The following is a 23,262-nucleotide window of genomic DNA, read 5'->3' as shown; positions in this document are numbered from 1 at the left end:
TCTATCAGAGAATTCCATCGAATCTGCTTTTATAATATATCCAGAATTCAACTGTGTTTCAATACCCACTGATACCTCTCTGGGCTGAGGCGCCAACACCCCTCTGGTTTACTGCAGTGACCTTCTAACTGGTCTCTTTACTTCTACCCTCACATTATTTCAATGTTGCAGTCACAGTAGCCAGAGGGTAGCCACAAGGGTAGGTAGATTGTGACACCCCTCCATTCAAACCTGGCAGGCGCCAAAGCCCCTTCCATCGGCCTACGTAATCTTTACTGTTAGCCCAGCCTTCTTGCTTGTCCTGTGGCGCCCCATGCTCCTGCTGTAGGCTCCTGCCTTAGGGACCCCGGAGTACCTGGAACACTCTTCCCCTGGCTACCCACTCTGGTCACTCTTTCATATCCTTCAAATCTTGGTTCAGATTTCCCCACTGAAGCCCACCCTGGCCTGACCACCCTATCTAAAATGCAGACCCCCCCCAAAATAAATAAATAAATAAATAAATAAAATGGAGACCCTCCCCCATTCTCAGTCCCCTTGGTCTGCTCTACTTTCTGTTTTTCTTATATTTCTTATCTTCTAACATCCAAGATCAATTTCCCAATTATTGTCCTTATTGTTTCCTGCATGTCTCCCTCAGCTGGAGTCTAAGTTCCACAAGGGTAGGAATCTTGGTACCAACCACCTAAAAATGGACTTGGCCTAGAGTTGCCAATCTGTACATATTTGTTGTATGTTGCTGAATAAATGAAATACTGAACATTACTTTGGTCCAGATTTCCTCACCGATTCCTTGAACTTGGGTCACAGTCAATTTTATGTATCTTCTTCAGAGTTTCTTAGACTTTGAACCACCTGCCTGCCAACCTCTTGATTTCTGTCCCAAGAATAATCTGTATTCTTATTTACTTTATGTTTTCCTTAAATAAAGTTACTTTTTGACAAATAAATTTATAAGAAAAGTTCATATCATGGCTGTGATGTGCTAGCTCTGTTTCTTTTAATACATGCTAAAATAAACACATAGCTATTAAATGAAAAAGGCTTATTTGTTATTAGCTAAGACCATCTTGCTTAGCCTCTATGGTGACCTGCTTATTCTTTTTCCTTCCACCAGAAAGGCCCTCCAGCCTCTCTCACCTCCTCAAATCCCATTGTCCTCTGAGAGGCCTCAGGCAGCTCCTCCAGCCTCCTTCTTCGAACTTCCTTCACACTTACACACAGAGATGCATAACCCAACACTTGGATGCTGACGTTTGGTGTGGTTGGGCTCATGTGTTGAAGGTGTGTTTCCCAATGCAGCAAAGCTCATAGGTGGGCTTTGGGCAGTGACTGGACCAGGAGGGCTCTGACCTCATCAGTGGATTAATCCCTTGATAGCTGAATGGACTATGGGGCAGGGGTAGAGGCTAGAGGTGGTGGAGCATGAGTGGAGGAAGTAGGTCACTGGAGGCGTGCCCTGGAAAGGTATTTCTTTTCTTTTCTTTCTTTCTTTCTCTCTCTTTTTTTTTTTTTTTTTTGGTACCAGGGATTGAACCAAGGGGTGCTTAACCACTGAGCAACATTCCCAACCCTTTTTTATTTTTGCTTTTGAGACAGGATCTCAGTTGTTTAGGGTCTTGCTAAATTGCTGAGCATGGCTTTGAACTCTCAAAGCCTACCTCCACCTCTTGAGCTGCTGGGATTATAGGTGTGCGCCCAGCTGGAAAGGTATTTATTGACGCTGGCTTCTTTTTCTCCCTTGCTCTCTTGCTTCCTGACCGCCAAGAGCTGAGCAGCTTTCGTCCGCCATGCCCTTCCACCACTGCGTTCTTCCTCACCTCAGGCCCAGAGCAGTGGAGCCAGTTTGTAAAAAACTGACTGACATGTAATTTAGTTTTGTTTTCTGTTTTGCATCATAGGATTATCACATGTCTTCCTAGAGCTATAGATAAAAGAAATGTTAGAGTGTTCAACTTCCTTATTTTACAGGCTGTTAAGGACATTAAAGGACTTTCCCCAAATCACTACCAATTAGGGACAAAACCAAGTCTCCAACTTGGGTCTTCTGATTCTTCACTCTCAGTGGGGGAATCCACCAGCACTTACTGGGTCCCTGTAATGTGTAGGAAAGAACTGTGACTAGAACGGACTCAGACCTTGCTCAGAGCTTGCAGCGTGCTCAGGAAGACACCACTCCACACACAATTCTACATGATTAAGTAAATCACACCCACTTTGGGACTGACAACTCAGCTGCATTATGGGTTAATTAGGCCACGGTGGCCTCACTTATTTGCCACTGTGCTTAGGGAGAAGGCAGCGAGCTCAGGGACACTCAGCCTTAGAAGCAGCTCCAGGGTTTCTACCTCGCTGTATTCAGCTGGAAGGTGACAGGAGAGACTGCCAGGTCTCCTCTGGAGGTGACCCCTCAGTTTTCAGAGTTCGGGCATCGTGGACATGGTTTTGCTTTGGTATTGGCGATTGAAGCCAAGGAACTTTACCACTGAGTTACATTCCCAGCTCTTTCTATTTTTAAAATTTTGATACTGGGTCTTGCTAGGTTGTCTTGCTAAGGTGCTCAGACTGGTCTTGAACTTGCCATCCTCCTGCCTCAGCCTCTTGAGTTGCTGGAATTACAGGCATAATCCGCCATAACCTGCTTGTTGGTCATTTTTGCTAGGGAGGTACCCTACAATGTGAGCTTTGATGTTGAAAAAAAAAGGTCCTAAGTTTCTGGATGTGGAAATCTTAGTGTCATTTGTGAGGCATACTGCAAAGCCTGAGATAGTTTCACCTAACTGGTAAAATGCAGGTTCTTCTAAAGGGGATGCACTTTTGTCCCTGTTACCATTACATCCAGAGTTTGTGTATTTCCTTGAGATAGTTTGGTGGGGCTGGTTAACTCATGGCTAAGGAACTCCAATTCCATCCTGTCTTAGTCTTAGAAAATTAAACCTAAGAAGCAATGCCATGTGTAGTGATTTGGAACAGGGGTGCGTTTAACTGAGAAAGCACCGTGGGGCTTCATCTCTGATTCTACCCCTTGTGAGCCTAGGCAATTGGCTTCCTGTTTCTGAGCCTCAATTTCTACTGCTGTCAAGTGTGGACAATAATAACTGCTGTACCTTGTGAGAGACTTGAGACATTAGATGGGAATACATGTGAGAACCCTTGTAAGATCTAAAGTGCAACAAAATGTCACTTAAAAATTAACCTCCTATTATGAATCATCTTTTGTGAAGTTCACACAGATGCTCAGAGAGAGACCTGTTAAGGCTAAAACCAATGTCTCCAGATTCTTACTCAGTTTTCTTTTCACCAGGTTACTGCACTGGGGCCTGCCTTCTGGTAGAGCAATTATTGGCAAGAGCAAGTTCCTGGGAAATTAATAAGGGCTGGGAGGGAAAGAAAGGGAGGAGAGTAGAGGGATCTCCTGTCAGGGTATGGAAAGGGCAGCGGAGAGGAGGGGGCAAAGCTGAGCTCTCCTACCTTCTCAGAGTGCGGAGGCTGTGAGCTTGGGCCTCCTCAGGGTCAGGTTCTCTGCTGCCACCTTTCTTACCCTCTCTCAATTTGCCTATGTGTGGGTGAAGATGATCTAGTATAAAATAACATGCATTCTAGTACATTTTGAAAGTCAAGTTTTAATGATCAGTTTTCTGTCGCTTGGTATTTTTCTTTCAAGCAAAGGCCATGTTTTTATAAGATACTCCACTTCAATGAGGCTATTCTTTTGCCCCAGCAAACATTCCTGAGTGGTAGGGTTTAGAGGCGTTCCAGTTTATTGCTTCTGGTGTCCAATAACTTTAGAGGATCCGTCTTCATATCCCCCAAGGTCATGTTATTTCAGAAAGGTACAAGCTCTTAAAATTGTACACTAATAAAAGCAAGTGCCAGTAATTCTAAAGGAAAGTGGGCTTTCCAAATAAGACAAGCTGTGAATGTTGGGAAAATAAAAAAGGAAAAAGTGGAATTTCAGCAACAGGAATCATAATTCAAAATTCCATGCAACTGGACTTCTTCAAACATTTTCACAGCCATTTAAAAAGATATCTTCAGCAAACTCATCTAAATGAGCTATAAAGGCTTGGCATGATGGACACGACGTGTCTGTGGGCCAATATTCAATCCAGGTCGAGGAGTCTAATGGGTAGATGTACCTACCGAGAAGAAATGGAGACAGAGTTTGTGAGGACCGCCACACAGGGAGGGAAGCTGTATCAGATCTCCGTGGTAAGAGCCCATGGGCAGGGCCCGGGGTCCTGGCTATCAGCCACACTCTTCTGGACCAGCCTGGGGAAGTGCATAAACCCTCAAAAGACCAGGAACAGCTTGGGGCTCCCATGGCTAAAGGTGGTCAAGGCATTATGTCATGGTCCAGTTTTTGTAAACAGATTTTACGGTGCATATTTAAACATTTTCTGAGGACAGAGCGAGGGAGCCGGTGTGGCAGTCAGGGAGGTCGGAGGAGCACCTGAACTGGTTCACCACACTGGTTGGGTCGTGCAGAGCTGCCGCGACGTTCCCAGCACTGCTCTGTTGTAAGCCTGTATTAGTTCTGTTACGTTCGCAGTGGTTTCTTGGCTCACAGCAGGTGCATACGAAATATATGGCACAGATAAGAATGAACTATGCACAGTTTTTTTTTTTTTTTTTTTTTTTTTCAGTACTGAGGATCGAACTCAGGGCCTAGTGCTTGCAAAGCAAGCACTCTACCAGCTGAGCTATCTCCCCAGACCTACGCTCAGTTTTGAACAGAAGATCAGAAGCCTCAGACTACTGGTGACTTACTTGAAGCTGAAATTGTATTTTATCTGCAGGGCTTCTTTACCCATCATTAAATACTGTCTTCCTTTTACCAGGGCTGCGTTAGCACAGGTGGTCTTTTTGATGAAGGTGATTTCAGACCCTTTCTCAGCGACGGCTTCTCCTGCAAGATACACAAGGAAGCGTATCACATTCTTGTTCTCATATCACAGTTATGGACCTTCTCAAGCCGTCCAGTTCCTCATGGCTTCTGAGAGGTTAATGGCTGCTGGACAGTGGCAATATCCATATGGTTAAGACTTCAGACTCTGGAGCCAGACTGTCTCACTGAAACTCTAGCTGTGCCACTTCTTGGCTGTGTGGCTCTGGACAAATACTTTATGCTGTCTGTATTAAGGACTCAGTCCTCCCATTTGAAAACTGGGCATGAGGATAACCTACCTTGTGGAACAGTTGGGAGATTGAATGGGTCAATGCGTGCAAAGTGCTCAGAACATAGTAAAAACTGTGTGTGTTTGTCCTTTCTACTCTTGTAGACGCAGAATTATTTGGTCTATAGTTGGTCTATAGTTGACCAATATTAATCTCCATGTGTCATATAGCAAAACAGAAAAGCATTTGTTAACTGGCAATGGTCAACTTTGTTGAAAAGTGTAAGACATGAAAGACTTGGAAAGTTTTAAGGAGAATAACTGGAATTCCCAAAGGACTCAGAGGAGCCTAGAAACTGGTTCTCCTTCCCGGAATGCACTCCTCCCCATGTTGGTCTATTGAATTTTACCCATAATTTTTTTTTGGTGGGGTGGATACTGGGGATTGAACTTGGGGACACTCAACACTGAGCCACATCCCTAGCCCTATTTTTAAAAAATGTTTTTTAGTTGGAGACAGACACAATCCCTTTATTTCATTTATTTTTATGTGGTACTGAGGATTGAACCCAGTACCTCACATGTGCCAAGCAAGTGCTCTACCACTGAGCCACAACCACGACCCCCACCCCCTCAGTCCTATTTTGTATTTTATTTAGAGACAGAGTCAAACTGAGTTGCTTAGCACCTCACTCTGGCTGAGGGTGGTTTTGAACTCTCGATCCTCCTGTCTCAACCTCCCAAGCCGCTGGGATTACAGGAATGCGCCACTGTGCCCAGTGAATTTTACCCATCTTTAGACTCACTTTCAATCTCCGCAGTACCCAATAAGACTTTCTTGTCTACTCTTTGTCATATGAGTAATGGGGATGGAACCCAGGGCCTGGAGCAAGCTGGGTGAAAGCTCTACCTCTGAGCTACACCCCCAGTCCCTCCCTCACTTCTTTTATTGTGAATTTCTATCAGTGTTTCACACCACATGTGTGTCTCCTTAACTAGACTAGAAACTTCATAAGGCAGGGACTGTGTTTGATCCACTGATGTATATTCAGGACTGATATTTAATTATTAAACTCTGGCAGAGCTGGGCACGCCTATAATACCAGCAATTTGAGAGACTGAGCCAGGAGGATCACAAGTTCAAGGCCATACTCAGCAACTTAGAGCCTTCCTCAAAATAAAAAAAAAAAGAAAAGGGTTGGGGATGTAATTCAGTGGTAAAGCAATCCTGGGTTTAATTCCCAATACCAAGTAAATAAACGAACAAACAACAAGAACACACACACGTGCGCGTGCACACACACGCACAACCCTCTGATGGAGTCATTTTTAATTGAAAAAAGTTTGAACCTGTCTAGAAACCATGTTTAATAACTGTGTACATGGAAAAACTTTAATTTATAATGTAAGTTGCTCAAGCTAGTTTTCTTGGGCTGTCCCAGTGACATCGAATCCTGTTACAGCAACATCTGAGCCACACACCCAGAACTGTCTGCCAAGTCAACCACTGTCACACTATGCAGTGTGGTTATATGGGCCTTATTATTTAAAAAAACCTTTTTTGTTAGTGGAAAATTTCAAGCATCTTCAGGAGAAAGAATAGTTTATTAATGCCAGCTTCAACAATCACAAATCCTTTTTCTGTTTATATCCTCACCTAATATAAGCACTCTTATGCTTTAGGAGAAATACCAGTTTATCATTATCTACCAACTGCATCATTTATCCTTGATTCTGAATGGCTTCTTGTTAGTATGCAACAATTCTTAAGCAAGTAGTGTATGTTGTTTTAATATTTATGTAAATTCTAAATTTATAAGTATTAAAAATGAATATTCAGAAAGGGGAGATAAAGTATGTGAAAATGGCTTAACATTCCCTTTTAGGTATCATAAAAGTTAATCTTCTGCATCTGTAGAGTAATGAAATGACACTTGTAAAGGACTTGTAAAGGACTATGGCTTGGGAATCATCTGATACTGTGTAAAACTCAAGACAATCTTGAATTTCTTAATGCATTGCAAAAATTGCAAACTAAAATAAGTAATTTTATTTTGGGAATGAAATGCACTTTATTACCTCAGTAAAAAAGGAACAACTTATTGTTTGTGATGTGGATGTTGAATGCAAATGGTGCTCAAAAAATGAATGCTGGAATGATCAGAGTGCTAAAGGCAATCTGTTTAAATGGAGAAAACCTGTGACCACCATGGAGGAAAAATGAAACAGCATCACAAATCAGTTTTATAAAGTGAAACATTTAAAGTAATAAAAACTAGGGAAAATGTCAGTATCGATAAAGCAAATTAAAATTTGGAGAATATTATTATAATTTTTTAACCCTATCTTGAGGAAGATTAAAAATAATCAAACATTTTCAGACTCAAATACTCAAAATACTTGATAAAAATTCAGAAGAGAAAAAAATTGATATAAACATATTATTACAATTTATGTTTAGAATCTACTTATTACTGAACTTACATCTACTGAAATGAGAAAATAGCTGTTTGGAAGATACAAATAAGGCAATAAGAAAATTTCATCACATTGCATAAATAAACTGTTTCATTTAAAAAGTGTTTTAAGTGACTCAAAACAACAAATTGAAGACTTTGAAGTTGGTTTATGGTTTTTGTTGACCTCAAAGTGCTGGAAGGAAAAATCAAACAACACATCAAACTCTTTTGCTGAGGTTTGAGATTAAAGGATTCGTTGAGAAATATTTATGTAAACACCTATAAAAGATGTGTCTCCCCAAGTATAATATAAAACTTTATCAAGGCAAAAGTCAGGCTGCTTTATTCAAGTTGATATAACATTGGGTCTAATAGAAGGCCTGTCAAATGGAAAGTGCTAAAGTTTTGTTGAATGAACGAAGCAGTGTGTGAAGGCTCACCTGCTTTGTAGATATCCAGGAGAGTTGCAGAGTACTTGACAAAAACATTTTCTTCAGTGACCGATGTGATGCTAACTTTGTAAGCTGGTCAGAGAACAAAGCAAAATAGGACAAAAATGAACAATTTGGGCTGAATACCACTGATACTATGTTCAATAAAAGTCAGAATTTGACAAACAAATGAGAAATGAAGGTTGGCAGCTATTATGGGAACCCCGAGGTAGATCTTACCTCTTCCAAGGAGCCTTCGTAAGCCCCTCAGACTATTAGAATTATTAGCCCTGGCCATGGTTACAGAACAGCTGATTAGGGTAAGAGACATACCAAACGAAATGACAGAAGCACATAAAACCAAAAAAATAAGATAAACCTGTGTTAGATGTAAAGTTCAGATGTTAATCCTTTTAATTACAGACCCCCTTCCTTCTCTACCTGGAACAGGTGGAGTCTTTATCTTTCTGTCAGGCCTTCCGTGGGAAACAACCTACCAGCTTGTTTCCTTGCTTTGCTTCCCCATACAGCTTCTCTGGTTCCAATGTCCCATTTTTAATAGGATTCTGTTTCCTAACTCATCCTTGCTTGGATGGGCAACTGTCAGACATGGGCCAATCCTACATTTAAGGTTTAGGTCTCAGGGTTTGACTTATGGTATGTTGGACCTCAGCTCTGGAATGACTAGCTTGAAGGGACCCATCCCTTCTATTTGGCTTCCTAATAGACTCCTTTCTTATTTTTGCTTTTGTTGGGGATAGAGTTGCAATAAAAGAATTATTTATTTCTGAGATCCTTGTAGTTTGTCAGTCTACACCAGACAAAGATAAATGATTGATAGTGAACTCACCGTGGCAGAAGAAAAAGTTATGTAATTCCATGGCTTAGGATGTAAGAAAAATGTCCTGAATTTCAGATTTGTGTCTTTGGACTGGACACAGACAATGTATTTACTATGTGAGGAGGGGTGGAGTGAGGGGACTATTTTGCTTCCATTGTGCTTTATGGTACTGGTCTATGGTCATTAGAACAAGTCAGCTAGGTTTTTTTTTTTTTTTTCAGTGCTGGGGATTTGAACCCAGGGCCTTACACTTGCAAGGCAAGCACTCTACCAACTGAGCTATATCCCCAGCCCTAGGTCTGTTCTTGAAAGTAATACTCTGAATCCAGGTTGCATGTGTTCTCTATGTGAAAATAGGTTTCTGATATTTTGGAGTAAAAATAGTTCTAAAATGGAAGGAAAAAAGAACTTTAGCAAAAATTTTGTTTGCTAAAGAATATAATATTCTCTTTAAGTTTTGATACATTTAAAAAACTGCAGTGGGTCTTGGCTGAGTCAGACTTTTTAAAAATCAAGATGAATTCACAGAAAAGAAACAGTTTAAAGCATTCAAAATTTATTCTGATAGCAGTGTTTCCTTCCAGTGAGAGATTTCAGTATATTGTGATGGAAATAATATTGGAGATCAGGATGCATTCTAGTTCTACAACTTCCTGCATGACCTTGAGTAAAATTTTAAAATCTCCCTAAGGCCCATTTTCTTAATGAGTAGAACAGTGATAAAACTCTATTATCTCAAAGTTTTTTTCCCCACCCTGTGCTGGGGACTGAATCCAGGGCTTCCAGAGCTTCACACTTGCTAGGCCAGTGTTCTACCACTGAGCTACATGTCCATCGCTTTTTTTTTTTTTTTTTTTTTTAATATAAAATTGTAAACAAATGGGATACATGTTGTTTCTCTGTCTGTACATGGCGTAAAGGCATACCATTTGTGTAATCATAAATTTACATAGGGTAATGTTGTTTGATTCATTCTGCCATTTTTTCCCTTCCCCCCTCCCCTCCCACCCTTCCCCTCCATCTATACAGTCCTTCCTTCCTCCATTCCTGCCCCCCTCCCTAAACCCAACTCCAACCCCAACACTAACCCTTCCCACCCCCCATTATGTGTCATCATCCACTTATTAGCGATATCATTCTTCCTTTGGTTTTTTGAGATTGGCTTATCTCACTTAGCATGATATTCTCCAGTTTCATCCATTTGCCTGCAAATGCCATAATTTTATCGTTCTTTATGGCTGAGTAATATTCCATTGTATATATATACCACATTTTCTTTATCCATTCATCAATTGAAGGACATCTAGGTTGGTTCCACAATCTGGCTATTGTGAACTGAGCAGCTATGAACATTGATGTGGCTGTATCTCTGTAATATGCTGATTTTAAGTCCTTTGGGTATAGGCCAAGGAGTGGGATAGCTGGGTCAAATGGTGTTTCCATTCCAAGTTTTCTAAGGAATCTCCACACTGCTTTCCAGAGTGGCTGCACTAATTTGCAGCCCCACCAGCAATGTAAGAGTGTACCTTTCTCCCCACATCCTCGCCAACACCTGTTGTTGCTTGTATTCTTGATAATTGCCATTCTAATTGGGGTGAGATGGAATCTTAGGGTGGTTTTGATTTGCATTTCTCTTATTACTAGAGATGTTGAACATTTTTCCATATGTTTGTTGATTGCTTGTAGATCTTCTTCTGTGAAGTGTCTATTCATTTCCTTAGCCCATTTGTCGATTGGATTATTTACATTCTTGGTGTAGAGTTTTTTGAGTTCTTTATAGATTCTGGAGATTAGCGCTCTATCTGAAGTATGATTGGCAAAGATTTTCTCCCACTCTGTAGGCTCTTTCTTTGCATTGCTGATAGTTTCCTTTGCTGAGAGAAAGCTTTTTAGTTTGAATCTATCCCAGTTATTAATTCTTGCTTTTATTTCTTGTGCTATGGGAGTCCTGTTGAGGAAGTCTGGTCCTAAGCCGACATGTTGAAGCTCTGGACCTACTTTTTCTTCTATAAGATGCAAGGTCTCTGGTCTGATTCCGAGATCCTTAATCCATTTTGAGTTTAGTTTCGTGCATGGTGAGAGATATGGGTTTAGTTTCATTCTGTTGCATATGGATTTCCAATTCTCCCAGCACCATTTGTTGAAGAGGCTATCTTTTCTCCATTGCATATTGTTGGAACCTTTGTCTAGTATGAGAAAATTGTATTCATTTGGGTTTGTGTCCGTGTCCTCTATTCTGTACCATTGATCCACCTTTCTATTTTGGTACCAATACCATGCCGTTTTTGTTACTATTGCTTTGTAGTAGAGTTGAAGATCTGGTATTGCGATACCCCCTGCTTCACTCTTTCTGCCAAGGATTGCTTTAGCTATTCTGGGTTTTTTATTCTTCCAGATGAATTTCATAATTGCTTGCTCTATTTCTGTAAGGTACATCATTGGGATTTTAATTGGAATTGCATTGAATCTGTATAGCACTTTTGGTAGTATGGCCATTTTGACAATATTAATTCTTCCTATCCAAGAACATGGGAGATCTTTCCATCTTCTAAGGTTTTCTTGAATTTCTTTCTTTAGTGTTCTGTAGTTCTCATTGTAGAGGTCTTTCACCTCTTTTGTGAGATTGATTCCCAAATACTTTATTTTTTTCGAAGCTATTGTGAATGGGGTAGTTTTCCTAATTTCTCTTTCTGAAGATTCATCGCTTATATATAAAAATGCCTTCGATTTATGTGCATTGATCTTATATCCCGCTACTTTACTGAATTCACTTATGAGATCTAAAAGTTTTCTGGTGGAATTTCCTGGTTCCTCTAAGTATACCATCATATCATCAGCAAATAGGGATAGTTTGAGTTCTTCTTTTCCTATTCGTATCCCTTTAATTTCTTTGGTCTGTCTAATTGCTCTGGCTAGAGTTTCAAGGACGATATTGAATAGAAGTAGTGAAAGAGGGCATCCCTGCCTCGTTCCAGTTTTTAGAGGGAATGCTTTCAGTTTTTCACCATTTAGAATGATATTAGCAATGGGTTTAGCGTAGATGGCCTTTACAATGTTAAGGAATGTTCCCACTATCCCTATTTTTTCTAGTGTTTTGAGCATGAAGGGGTGCTGTATTTTATCAAATGCTTTTTCTGCATCTATCGAAATAATCATGTGATTCTTGACTTTAAGTCTATTGATATGGTGAATGACATTTATTGATTTTCTGATGTTGAACCAACCTTGCATCCCTGGGATGAAACCCACTTGATCATGGTGCACTATCTTTTTAATATGTTTTTGTATGCGATTTGCTAAAATTTTGTTTAGAATTTTTGCGTTGATGTTCATTAAGGATATTGGTCTGAAATTTTCTTTCCTCGATGTGTCTCTGTCTGGTTTAGGAATCAGGGTAATATTGGCTTCATAGAATGAGTTTGGGAGAGTTCCCTCCTCTTCTATTTTCTGGAATACTTTGAGAAGTATTGGAATGAGTTCTTCTTTAAAAGTTTTGTAGAACTCGGCTGAGAACCCATCTGGTCCTGGACTTTTCTTTGTTGGTAGGCTATTGATGACTTCTTCTATTTCATTACTTGAAATTGGTCTATTTAAATTGTGTATGTCCTCCTCGTTCAGTTTAGGCAATTCATATGTCTCTAGAAACCTGTTGATGTCTTCGAAATTTTCTATTTTGTTGGAGTATAGATTTTCAAAATAGCTTCTAATTATGTTTTGTATTTCAGTCGTGTCTGTTGTGATATTTCCTTGTTCATTCCGAATTTTAGTGATTTGGGTTTTCTCTCGTCTTCTCTTTGTTAGTGTGGCTAAAGGTTTATCAATTTTGTTTATTTTTTCGAAGAACCAACTATTTATTTTGTCAATTTTTTGTATTGTTTCTTTCGTTTCAATTTCGTTGATTTCAGCTCTCAGTTTAACTATTTCCTGTCTTCTACTACTTTTGGTGTTGGTCTGTTCTTCTTTTTCTAGGGCTTTGAGTTGTAGTGTCAGGTCATTTATTTTTTGAGTTTTACTTCTTTTATTAAATGCGCTCCATGAAATAAATCTTCCTCTAAGTACCGCTTTCATAGTGTCCCAGAGATTTTGATATGTTGTTTCTTTGTTCTCGTTTACCTCTAAGAATTTTTTAATTTCCTTCCTAATATCTTCTGTTATCCATTCATCATATAGTAGCATATTGTTTAATCTCCAGGTGTTGGAGTAGTTTCTGTTTTTTACTCTTTCATTAATTTGTAACTTCAATCCATTATGATCTGATAGAATACAAGGTAGTGTCTCTATCTTCTTGTATTTGCTGACATTAGCTTTGTGGCATAATATATGGTCTATTTTAGAGAAGGATCCATGTGCTGCTGAGAAGAAAGTGTATTCGCTCTTGGTTGGATGGTATATTCTATAAATGTCTGTTAAGTCTAAATTATTGATTGTGTTATTGAGATCTATGGTTTCTTTGTTCAATTTTGGTTTGGAAGATCTGTCCAGTGGTGAAAGAGGCGTGTTAAAATCACCTAGTATTATTGTGTTATGGTCTATTTGGTTTCTAAAATTGAGAAGGATTTGTTTAACGTACATGGATGAGCCACTGTTTGGGGCATAGATGTTTATGATTGTTATATCTTGCTGATTTATGCTTCCCTTAAGCAGTATGAAATGTCCTTCTTTATCCCTTCTAACTAACATTGGCTTGAAGTCCACATTATCTGAAATGAGGATGGATACTCCAGCTTTTTTGCTGAGCCCATGTGCATGGTATGTTTTTCCCCATCCTTTCACCTTTAGTCTATGGGTATCTCTTTCTATGAGGTGAGTCTCTTGCAGGCAACATATTGTTGGATCTTTCTTTTTAATCCAATCTGCCAGTCTATGTCTTTTGATTGATGAATTCAGGCCATTAACATTCAGGGTTATTATTGAGATATGATTTGTATTCCCAGTCATTTGGTTCATATTTAAAATTTTTGACACATCTTGGTTCCTCCTTTATTTGACAGTTCCTTTAGGATAATTCCTCCCTTTGCTGATTTGCTTCTTTGTTTTTCATCTCTTCCTCATGAAATATTTTGCCGAGAATGTTCTGTAATGCTGGCTTTCTTTCTGTAAATTCTTTTAGCTTTTGTTTATCGTGGAATGATCTTATTTCATTGTCAAATTTGAAGGTAAGTTTTGCTGGGTATAAGATTCTTGGTTGGCATCCATTTTCTTTCAGAGCTTGAAAAATGTTGTTCCAGGCCCTTCTAGCTTTTAGGGTCTGGATTGAAAAATCTGCTGATATCCGTATTGGTTTCCCCCTGAATGTAATTTGGTTCTTTTCTCTCACAGCCTTTAAAATTCTGTCTTTATTTTGTATGTTAGGTATTTTCATTATAATGTGCCTTGGTGTGGGTCTGTTGTAATTTTGTGTATTTGGAGTCCTATAAGCCTCTTGGACTTGATTTTCCATTTCATTCTTCAGATTTGGGAAATTTTCTGATATTATTTCTTCAAATAGATTGTTCATTCCTTTGGTTTGTTTCTCTAAGCCTTCCCCAATCCCAATAACTCTCAAATTTGGCCCCTTCATGATATCCCATAGTTCTTGGAGATTCTGTTCATGATTTCTCACCATCTTCTCTGTTTGTTCAACTTTGTTTTCGAGGTTAAATATTTTGTCTTCAATATCTGAAGTTCTGTCTTCCAGCTGTTCTATCCTATTGGTTATGCTTTCTATGGAGTTCTTAATTTGGTTTATTGTTTCCTTCATTTCAAGGATTTCTGTTTGGTTTTTTTTCAATATCTCTAACTCTTTATTGAAATGATCTTTTGCTTCCTGAATTTGCTCTGTTAACTGTCGATTGGTGCGATCATTTAATGCCTGCATTTGCTCTTTCATCTCATCATTCAATGCCTGCATTTGCTCTTTCATCTCATCGTTTGCTTCCCTGATCATTTTAATTATGTACATTCTGAACTCCCTTTCTGTCATTTCTTCTGCCATGCTGTCGTTGGATTTTATTGATGTAACATCTAGATTTGTTTGGGGCATTTTCTTCCCTTGTTTTCTCATATTGTTCAGGGATCAGTGGGTCATTAAGATATTGCAGATTTCCTCTATCAACTTATAATGTCCCTGAAGATTGCTAGTATATCCCCTCTTATCCTTCAGTAGCCTGAGGTCTTGGAGGAGGTTGATAATGCAGAGCTCCACGAAGAAGCTGCCTCTCCAGGTGTGGTAACCCTCAGGTGGCGTATATTCCCTGCTAGTGGGCGGAGGTGCCTCCACTTGTTGACCAATGGTCATCCAATGGGGAAGTAGACTGTGGGCTGAGGCAAGGCCTGTTTGTGCCTATGTCTCTGGCTTTACCGTCCCTGTGGGAAAACCTCTCCCGGCCGGGAAGAGTCACTCGGTGGGGACGTCTCGCTAGTCAGTTGCCCTCCTAGAGGTTCCCCTCAATCTACAACTACCACCTGGGCTGGGCTGTCTTCTTCTGCAACGATCCCAGGGGCCCGGACCTACCTCCTGGGCCTGGGAGCCTCACCCTTCGCAGGCGAGTCTCCTTAGGCTGCCTCTCCCAGAGAATCTGCCCGCCGCCCTGGAAACTTCGCTCCGCCCCTAGGCGTGTCTCTGTGCGGCTCTTCCAGCAAGAAGCCACCTAGCTCCTGGGACCCTGCTCTGCACCAATCGCCTGGCTATGCAGCCCCTCCCCTGAGCCACCACCTGGAGCCCCGTACAATAGCTCCGAGACACAGAGACCCGCCACACACCTCCTCCTCCGGACAGCCGCCCGGTTTCCGACGCAGTCACCAGGAATCCAAACAACTCACTTCGGGTCTCCTCCTCCCGCCAACCACCCGTAGCCCTAGGCAGTCACTCCAAGTCCAAGTGACCCACCCTTTTCCTCCTCCTCCTCCTTGGGGTAGCCCCCCAGGTGTTCAGGAACGGTGGCTCCGAGACCAGGTGACTCACCACGCTCCTCCTCCAGGCAGGCCACCGGTGTTCAGGAGCGGTTGCTTTTAGTCCAATCAGCTCACCACTCGCCTCTTCCTCTGGCAACTGCCTGTGGTTCTGATGCAGTCACTCCCAGGCTAAGCGTCCCACCGCTCTCCTCCTCCAGGCAGGCCACCAGTGTTCTGGAGCAGCTGCTCCGAGTTCAAACAGCTCGTCACGCAGCTCCTCCTTTGGCAACCGCCCGCAGCTCTGATGCAGTCACTCCCAGGTCAAGCAACACGCCGCGCTCCTCCTCCTCCTCCGGGCAACCTCCCGGCACTCAGGAGCGCTCGCTCTGGGTTCAAACAGTTTACCACGCAGCTCCTCTTCTGGCAACCGCCTGTGGTTCTGGTGCAGTCACTCCCAGACCAAGCGTCCCGCCGCGCTCCTCCTCTTCCTCCGGGCAGTCCCCCGGCACTCAGGAGCGCCCACTCTGAGTTCAAACAGCTCACCACACAGCTCCTCCTCTGGCAACCGCCCGTGGCTCTGATGCAGTCACTCCTAGACCCAAGTGACCCGCCGGGCCTCTCCTCCTCCTCCGGGCAACCCCCTGGTGTTCGGAAGCGGTCACTCTGGGTCCAAATAGCTCGCCACGCAGCTCCTCCCCAGGCAGCCACCCGGAGCCCCAGCGGCTGCTGGAGTCCAAGCGCTATGCTGAGCCGCCTCCTCTACGATGATCCCAGTTGTCCGTGTTTACCGCTCCAGCGGGGGGAGGGGCGTCTCGCCGAGCAACTCCACTTCACAAATTCCCTGCGTTCCGGGGCTACCGCCCCATCTGGGACGCCTCCCCAACGGGAGAGACTCACCCGGCGGCTTTGAGTTGGTCCCAAGTCTCTCACTATCTCCTCTTTTGAATCTTGCGTCCTGGAGCAGCGTGAAATGCAGCCGCCCTCTAGTCCGCCATCTTGGCCCCTCCCTCCATCGCTTTTTAATTTTATTTTGAGACAGGGTCTCGCTCAGTCACCCAGGCTGGCCTCAAAATTGTGATCCTCCTGCCTCAGCCTCCTGAGTTGCTGGGATTACAGGTGTGTGCCACCACACTCGGTTTTCCAAAGGGCTCTTCTGGAATTCCATTGAGAAACCACACACAAAAGCAGTTGGTAATTACAAAGTGCCAAATCAACTGTACCTGGTTTTTTTTTTTTTTTAACTTAGAAATGATACCTTTCAAATTTTCAAAAATAGATTTGAGATAGTGTACAATATGATCTCTCTTAAGGAAATAAAAAGGGGCAGAAATATACATGGGAAACTATGGATAGAAAACAAAGAAGCTAATTCTATCAGGAACTGGAGACAAGGCTACAATGGTACTTGGGTATTAATTTAGCTTTGAGTTCTGGACAACCAGAAGGTGATCCTCCTTTGAAATACAGTCTGAAACATGGATTGCAATTCTGAAAATATTAAACATTATTTAGTACTTTTATTTTTACCTTGAAGAAATTTTTAAAAGAACCAAGTTCCCCAAGTCGCCCTTCCCGCTGCTTCCTCTGTCAACTGGAGGAATACACAATGGAAATCTTAAAACCCTCTGGAGTCTCAAAAGTTCCCTTTGAATAGGTTTTAGTGTCTGTAATTCAAAAGGATCTAGTAAAGAGTCTGGATAAGCATGCCACTTTTATTATTTATAATGAAAATCATATTTCTTTGCTAGAGAATAAATAACTTTCCATGTTAATGTTGAAAATTGATACCATTTTCCTTCAAGGGAGCAAATGGAATATTGTATCCATATAATCACTATTTAAGGCTTTTGGCCTTTCTAATTGATCATGGATTCATAAAATTTCATGTTTAAAAGAACTCTAGTTGAACTTACCATATGCAATCTCTGGTTTACATGCTGTTGCTTTCCTAGTATTTGCAGAGATTGTCAGATCCAAGTCTTCCTGCATTTGCCCACAATCAGCTGGGTGTGAAAAATGGCACAAGTTAGGTCACTGTGAAGAAGCCGGTGCTGTCTTTGGGAATAAACATGGTGTCTTATGAGCCCTGAGACAATCCAATATAATCTTACAAGTGCCAGATTGCTAGGACCTGTCCATTTTCTTGTCTTCCATAAAGTGAAACGGTACATAAAGCAAAAATAAAACCAACAACCCAATGCATGCCAAATCTAGAACATAAGACTTAGAATAGGTATTCACTCCATAGCCAGTTTGTTAGAAATGTATATGCGTCCCTTGAAGAATGGGGGAATTTTTTCATTTGAGTCTAATCAAAAGTCCCTTGAACAACCTAAAATGAAAATATGACTGATTTATAGCTATAAGATGGTGTGATATGTACATAGCAAACATGTAGATATCAAGGATTTTGAAAGAACCAAAACCAACCCAGACCCTCCTGGAACCTGTGGTTGGTTACTAGGGAGTTCTGGATCTTTTCCTTGGCCAAGAAAACCGTTTTCAATTTATGAAAGATGGAGCTGAACTAGACCATAAAGAGACTTCCCTGAACTGGGAGGGACAAGGAGAAAGAGGAGCTAGTGGTTTAGCTCTGAGTCCACTCTCTTGGGCTGTGGTCCTATGATAAAAAGACTTGGTGAAAGTAAAAATTTGCCATCACGTTACCCTGAGGTATCCAACGAGCACCTGGACAGTGTGTCTCTGCTCCAGTGCAGTATTCCATGGAGTTGTTCAAGAGTTATGGAGAAGTAGCCTCGCAATGCTCAAGGAAAGGAATCATCACCTTTCCATCAGTTGAGATTACACTTCTACTTCTGAGAAATAATGACTTGCCCAACAGCTTCCCCCAGATTAATTTTGGATTATTAATAAGCATACAGTCTAAGCATGTTAAGTGAAGTTTACCTTCTATACACTTGCACGTTGGTCCTTCACAGACTTTTTGAAGTTTGGTGTCAGAAGTGCTATAAAACATGGTGCACTGTTTATCTGTGGCAATAAAAGAGTGGTTATGAGAAGTGGCTAACAAACAGAGCTGCCCAAGTTCAAGTCATACACCTTGTGAACCACGGGCTCTTCAATCACCTATCTTGGGAGTGACTGAGTAGTTCAATGTAGGATCATTCATTCAACAAACACTCTTTGGGAACACATCATGTACCTGACACTGTGTAAGGTACTAGGGATGCAAGGGTGAAAACACTTTGGGGTTGGTGAGAAAGATAGACAGCAAATAATTTCAATGCCATGTGGCAAGTGCTGTAACAGAGCTATCTGCAAATTGTAACGGGAAGACAGGGTAGAAATTGTTCTGGGAGGGTCAAAGAAATAGAAGGGTAAGTGGGCTTCTCTAAAAAGGAGTGATACAATGAATACTGGCAGCGAACACCACAGATAAACTTGAGGCAAAGAATTTTAAGTTTAGGCAATATAATTCAGTTCTTTAAAAAATATATTTTTAGTTGTATCTCGCCTCACGTTCCATGTGGGGCGAGGGAAAGGGTTCCTGTAGGAGGGATGGGCTGGCTGGAAATAAAAGCTATGAAATTTATTTATCAGAAATAACAACAGAAGACAGAATTATCTTAAGAGCAGGGGCATGACCTATTGAGCTGTCCAGAAGGGTCTGGCTCTAACAAAGGAAGGAGCCCACGCTTGCTTTATTTATAGTGGTATAGATCAAAAGGGGACCGGTAGGAGCTTCTTTGAGAAAAACAGGATGGGGGGTGGAGTTAAGCAAGTTATTTTACTGTAGCGGGTCACTCCCACAGCCAGTGCTTGTATTTGAATTTCAGAGGTGAAGCAATGCAGGATAACCACATGACTCAGGCAGTTCCTGAGGACAGATCCTCCTGTCTAACAGCTCAACCAAGCTTGGCTCTCATACAAGCCATGGATGGCTCCCTACAATTGTAGATGGACATAATAACTTTATTTTATTTATTTTTATGTGGTGCAGAGGATCAAACCCAGTGCCTCCTGTGTGCAAGGCAAGTGCTCTGCCACTGAGCTACAGCCCTGATTCAGTTATTTTAAAAACAAGGAAAGTGAGAACTGAGACATGAAGTGATTTTCTCAATGTCATGAAGCGGTTTGTATATAGTAGATTAATAAGAAACTTGTATGCAGTAGTTTGAATGTTCTGATTGGGACTTTTATGAAGTGGGTTCTAAGAGAGGCCATATATAAGTTGCATAGATCTCTAGTGGGTTTCTATTGGTTAAGTGAAGACTATCAAGTAGTCTTCTGAAGAAATTTTAGAGTAGAGTTGATTACCTGGTCTGTGATATTCATACACTGTAAAAGTGGCAGGATTCAGAAAACCAACTTGGAAAAGTTCAAATATCCGGAATCGGACACAAAGGAACTCATTGGAGGGAATCTGTTTGATAAATTCAAGGATTTAAGGAAATTATGAAAGAGAAGACATTCATAATAGCTTAGTCTATGAATTTTGAATAGCAGTAGTAAGGGGAATATTGCAGGAGGTGGACCTTACCGAATTCAGTTGCAGGATGACATGTCCATCTTTGATCTGGTAGTCAGTCAGTAGTTGATCTACCCCTTCCACAAACTAAGGAAGGAAAGAGCAAAGCTTACATTTCATTTCATCATCTTTTTGTTTCATTGCATTCATTTGGTGATGGGATGTTAAACCACAGGCATGTGATTCACTATTTAAAGAAGTTCAAGTGCAGTTTTCTCCTCTTGAAAAAGCCTGAACATGTTAGCACAAGCACTCACACTTTTTGGACCATGCTAGTATAGGTCCTGGTTTCACTTGTGTAAATCAAAATGTAGGTAGATTGCTGCTTTGGAAAGAAAAATTGGGGTGATTACATAAAAGTGGCATATGAGAATGAAAAGACAAATGTGCCTACAAAAATAATGCAGAAAAGAAATCCAAGCATTCACAGCAACCGTTACAAGAAAACACTTACCGCTTGTAAATCCTCTTGGTTTGCACCGATTCCAGTAGGCAAAGAGATGTCCATCACTGCATGGGAGGACCCGGATGATGATTCCTCCCTGCTGGACTTGTAACTAAGATGAATAAGAGATTAGGAATTAGAATAAGATGCTTTAATAAAGGACTCCATGCTCTAGATTTTGAATTTGGGTCTCCATTTATCTATTCCTCTCCATTACATGAGTTAGAGTTTCTGAATTTTAGAGTTTCAAGAGGTCTTTGACTCATCTCTTCTGTTTCCTTGATTTGTCCAGTAATCTCAGTACACCCTATTCTGGAGCGCAGAAGGCATCACTCCAAGAGAACTAACTGGAGAAACTGAGGATCAGCGTGAGATGCTCACCCAGCCAAGGTTACATGGCTAGTTCATTAGAATCCAGGTTTCTCGATTCTCACTCTAGTTCTTTTTAATTGGGTACATTTGAAGTTGAAAACTAGTTGTATTATTGAAGAAGACTCCATAAGCAAGTCTAGGAACAGATTGGAAGAAAATACACTTAAATGTTAGCAGCTACTTTCTCTGGAGGGTGAGATTACACTTGATTATCTCTTCTCTTTCCCATGCTTTACTCAGTTCTTAAACATTCCCTCAAAAGGTTGATTTAAAAAAGTGGACCTCAAGGATCGTCCCTTTCTGAGAATCATGCTAGGGGGAAATTAAGGAAAAAGGTGAAAATGGAGCCGGAGGTGTTTGGGTTTTTTGTTTGTTTGTTTTTGGTTTTGGTAAGAGAGAAAAGAACACGGAGAGGGAGAAACAGGAAACCTGGCTTTACCCCAGTTCCGCTGAGAGATTTCCAGAAATCATTTCCCCTTTCTAAGCTCATTTTCTTATTTGCAAAATGATTTGTGAAGAAGCATAAACTCAAGTTTTACGTTTGTCTTTATGATTCTGAGGCTTTGGCTGAGTGGCAGAGGCTCGGCACTACCATTAAGGGCAGTCAGAGGATTGAAAAGAGGGACAGGCAGGGGCAGAGGCAGGGCCCCAGCAGAGAGCTGACCTCCAGGTTCCAGCCTCCACACAAGATGCCTCGGAGGCAGCCGTGTCCTGGAGGCTGGAGCTGGGAAGAGCAGAAGAAACCAAGAAGACAGTTTCAAAAGGTGCGGGGAGGATGAACTGATCTCACCCAAAGGAATGAGTGGTAGTGAGGCAGGAGACTTTGAGTCGGTGAGGGGTCAGGCACCTCTTTTCCTCAACCACACATAACAGAGCACTCACAAAACACCTCTATCAGAAGTTTTAGGTAGACTATTTACCCCAGTAATAAAAAAGGATTAGAAAATCTCTGACTCATACAAATGTAACCCCATTCTCCACCAAAGGAACCATTTAGAAGAGAATATAAGACTTCTTTGAATGTACTGTGACACCCTAATTGGATGGGTAGAGGCAGAGAACTCTGGCTCACAGATGCAAATACTCCAGGACAGGATGGAAAAGGGCCCCCGGGGTGGAGGGTGTCCATGAAAAGGTCGCTGGAGCCTTGATGACTGGTTGCCATGGAGACTGTTTCAACCACGGAACAGAAATCCTCCTTTCAGGAAGCCCTTTGCCTGCTGCCAAAACCAATCTTCCCCAAGGCATTTTGTTGTGAGAGAAATGAAATCCTCTTTTTTCCGTCTCCTTTTCTTATGAATACAACAGAGAGGCTGTAAAAAGCTAAATGCACGAAAGAGACCCTCTGAACACAGAGACTGTGTGCTGGCTTTTTTTTTTAAATCAGGAGAGAGAATATTTGAAGGCAAAGAATTTCTTACATGAATAAGGATTACACAGTTACTTTTGGAATTGACCCAACCTAACTTCTGTATCACAGAGCCAAAAACATATTCCACCCACCTTTTTTGAATATTCAGTCTCCAACATGTACAAACGGAAAGAGAGATATTCAATATGACACTTTTACTTTCTTTTGTACATTGACCATGTGAAATTAGGCTTCCGATCAATGAAGACGAATGAATGAATTTTTAAATAAGAGCCTTTTGATCTGTAGCAGAGTTGTGGACGTTTGGAACTGGCAGAAATGTTAACATAAGACTGTCCAGTGGATCTTGCTTTACAAAACGGTGGAGAAGTGAGCTGATTTGCCGAAGGTCACTTGAGTGCACATGGGTAGAGGCGGCTCGCAGGTGTGCCACTCCGTCACCAAGAGCCTGGCCTGGTGCCGACTCTAGAAGCCTCCCTAGGGAGTCCCGCACACTGATTCTGACTCTGCCCAGAAGTTTGCTCACACCTCCCTATGACAATGGCGACGGACTTAAAGATAACTATGATTGTGTCTCCTAAGTCGACAGGTACCCAAGATGAGGCATGGGCAGTTAGGAGGAAGGAAACTGCCTTTCATAGAAATATGCTGTCTCTGTCAAGAGAGAACAGAGAGAGAACTGGCCAAGGCAGGAAGCACAGAATACTGGAAGGAAGGAACGCTGCCAAGGAAAGAAGAGGACTAGGGAGCGAGGGAATAGCAAGAGTGGCGTGAAGAGCTGGGAGGCGGGCAGTGGGAAACAGTTGCTTTCTTGGGATCAGTGGTCTCAGATTACACTGATGGACAGAGTTGGTTTAGATACC

General features: G+C 41.6%; 1 protein-coding gene across 2 annotated transcripts in view; it reads right to left on the bottom strand.

The window, feature by feature from the left end:
* Window positions 1–3,603: 3,603 nt before the first annotated feature.
* Window positions 3,604–23,262, bottom strand: part of LOC124964350 (complement C5) — a 99,127-nt gene continuing 79,468 nt past the window's right edge. For both annotated transcript variants that reach the window (XM_047524469.1, XM_047524470.1), the window contains 8 exons: window positions 20,665–20,767; window positions 20,223–20,297; window positions 20,000–20,105; window positions 18,629–18,712; window positions 17,635–17,724; window positions 8,017–8,100; window positions 4,771–4,909; window positions 3,604–4,139 (listed from right to left, as the gene is read on the bottom strand). In XM_047524469.1, coding sequence (XP_047380425.1) covers window positions 4,001–4,139; window positions 4,771–4,909; window positions 8,017–8,100; window positions 17,635–17,724; window positions 18,629–18,712; window positions 20,000–20,105; window positions 20,223–20,297; window positions 20,665–20,767 — 820 coding nt within the window. In that variant the 3' untranslated portion in view covers window positions 3,604–4,000. The remainder of the gene's footprint in view (window positions 4,140–4,770; window positions 4,910–8,016; window positions 8,101–17,634; window positions 17,725–18,628; window positions 18,713–19,999; window positions 20,106–20,222; window positions 20,298–20,664; window positions 20,768–23,262) is intronic.

This window comes from Sciurus carolinensis, chromosome 14, assembly GCF_902686445.1.
Source record: "Sciurus carolinensis chromosome 14, mSciCar1.2, whole genome shotgun sequence".
Lineage (NCBI taxonomy): Eukaryota > Metazoa > Chordata > Mammalia > Rodentia > Sciuridae > Sciurus > Sciurus carolinensis.
The sequence above is the reverse complement of the archived record's forward strand: the minus strand, read 5'-3'. Positions and strand labels throughout refer to the sequence as shown.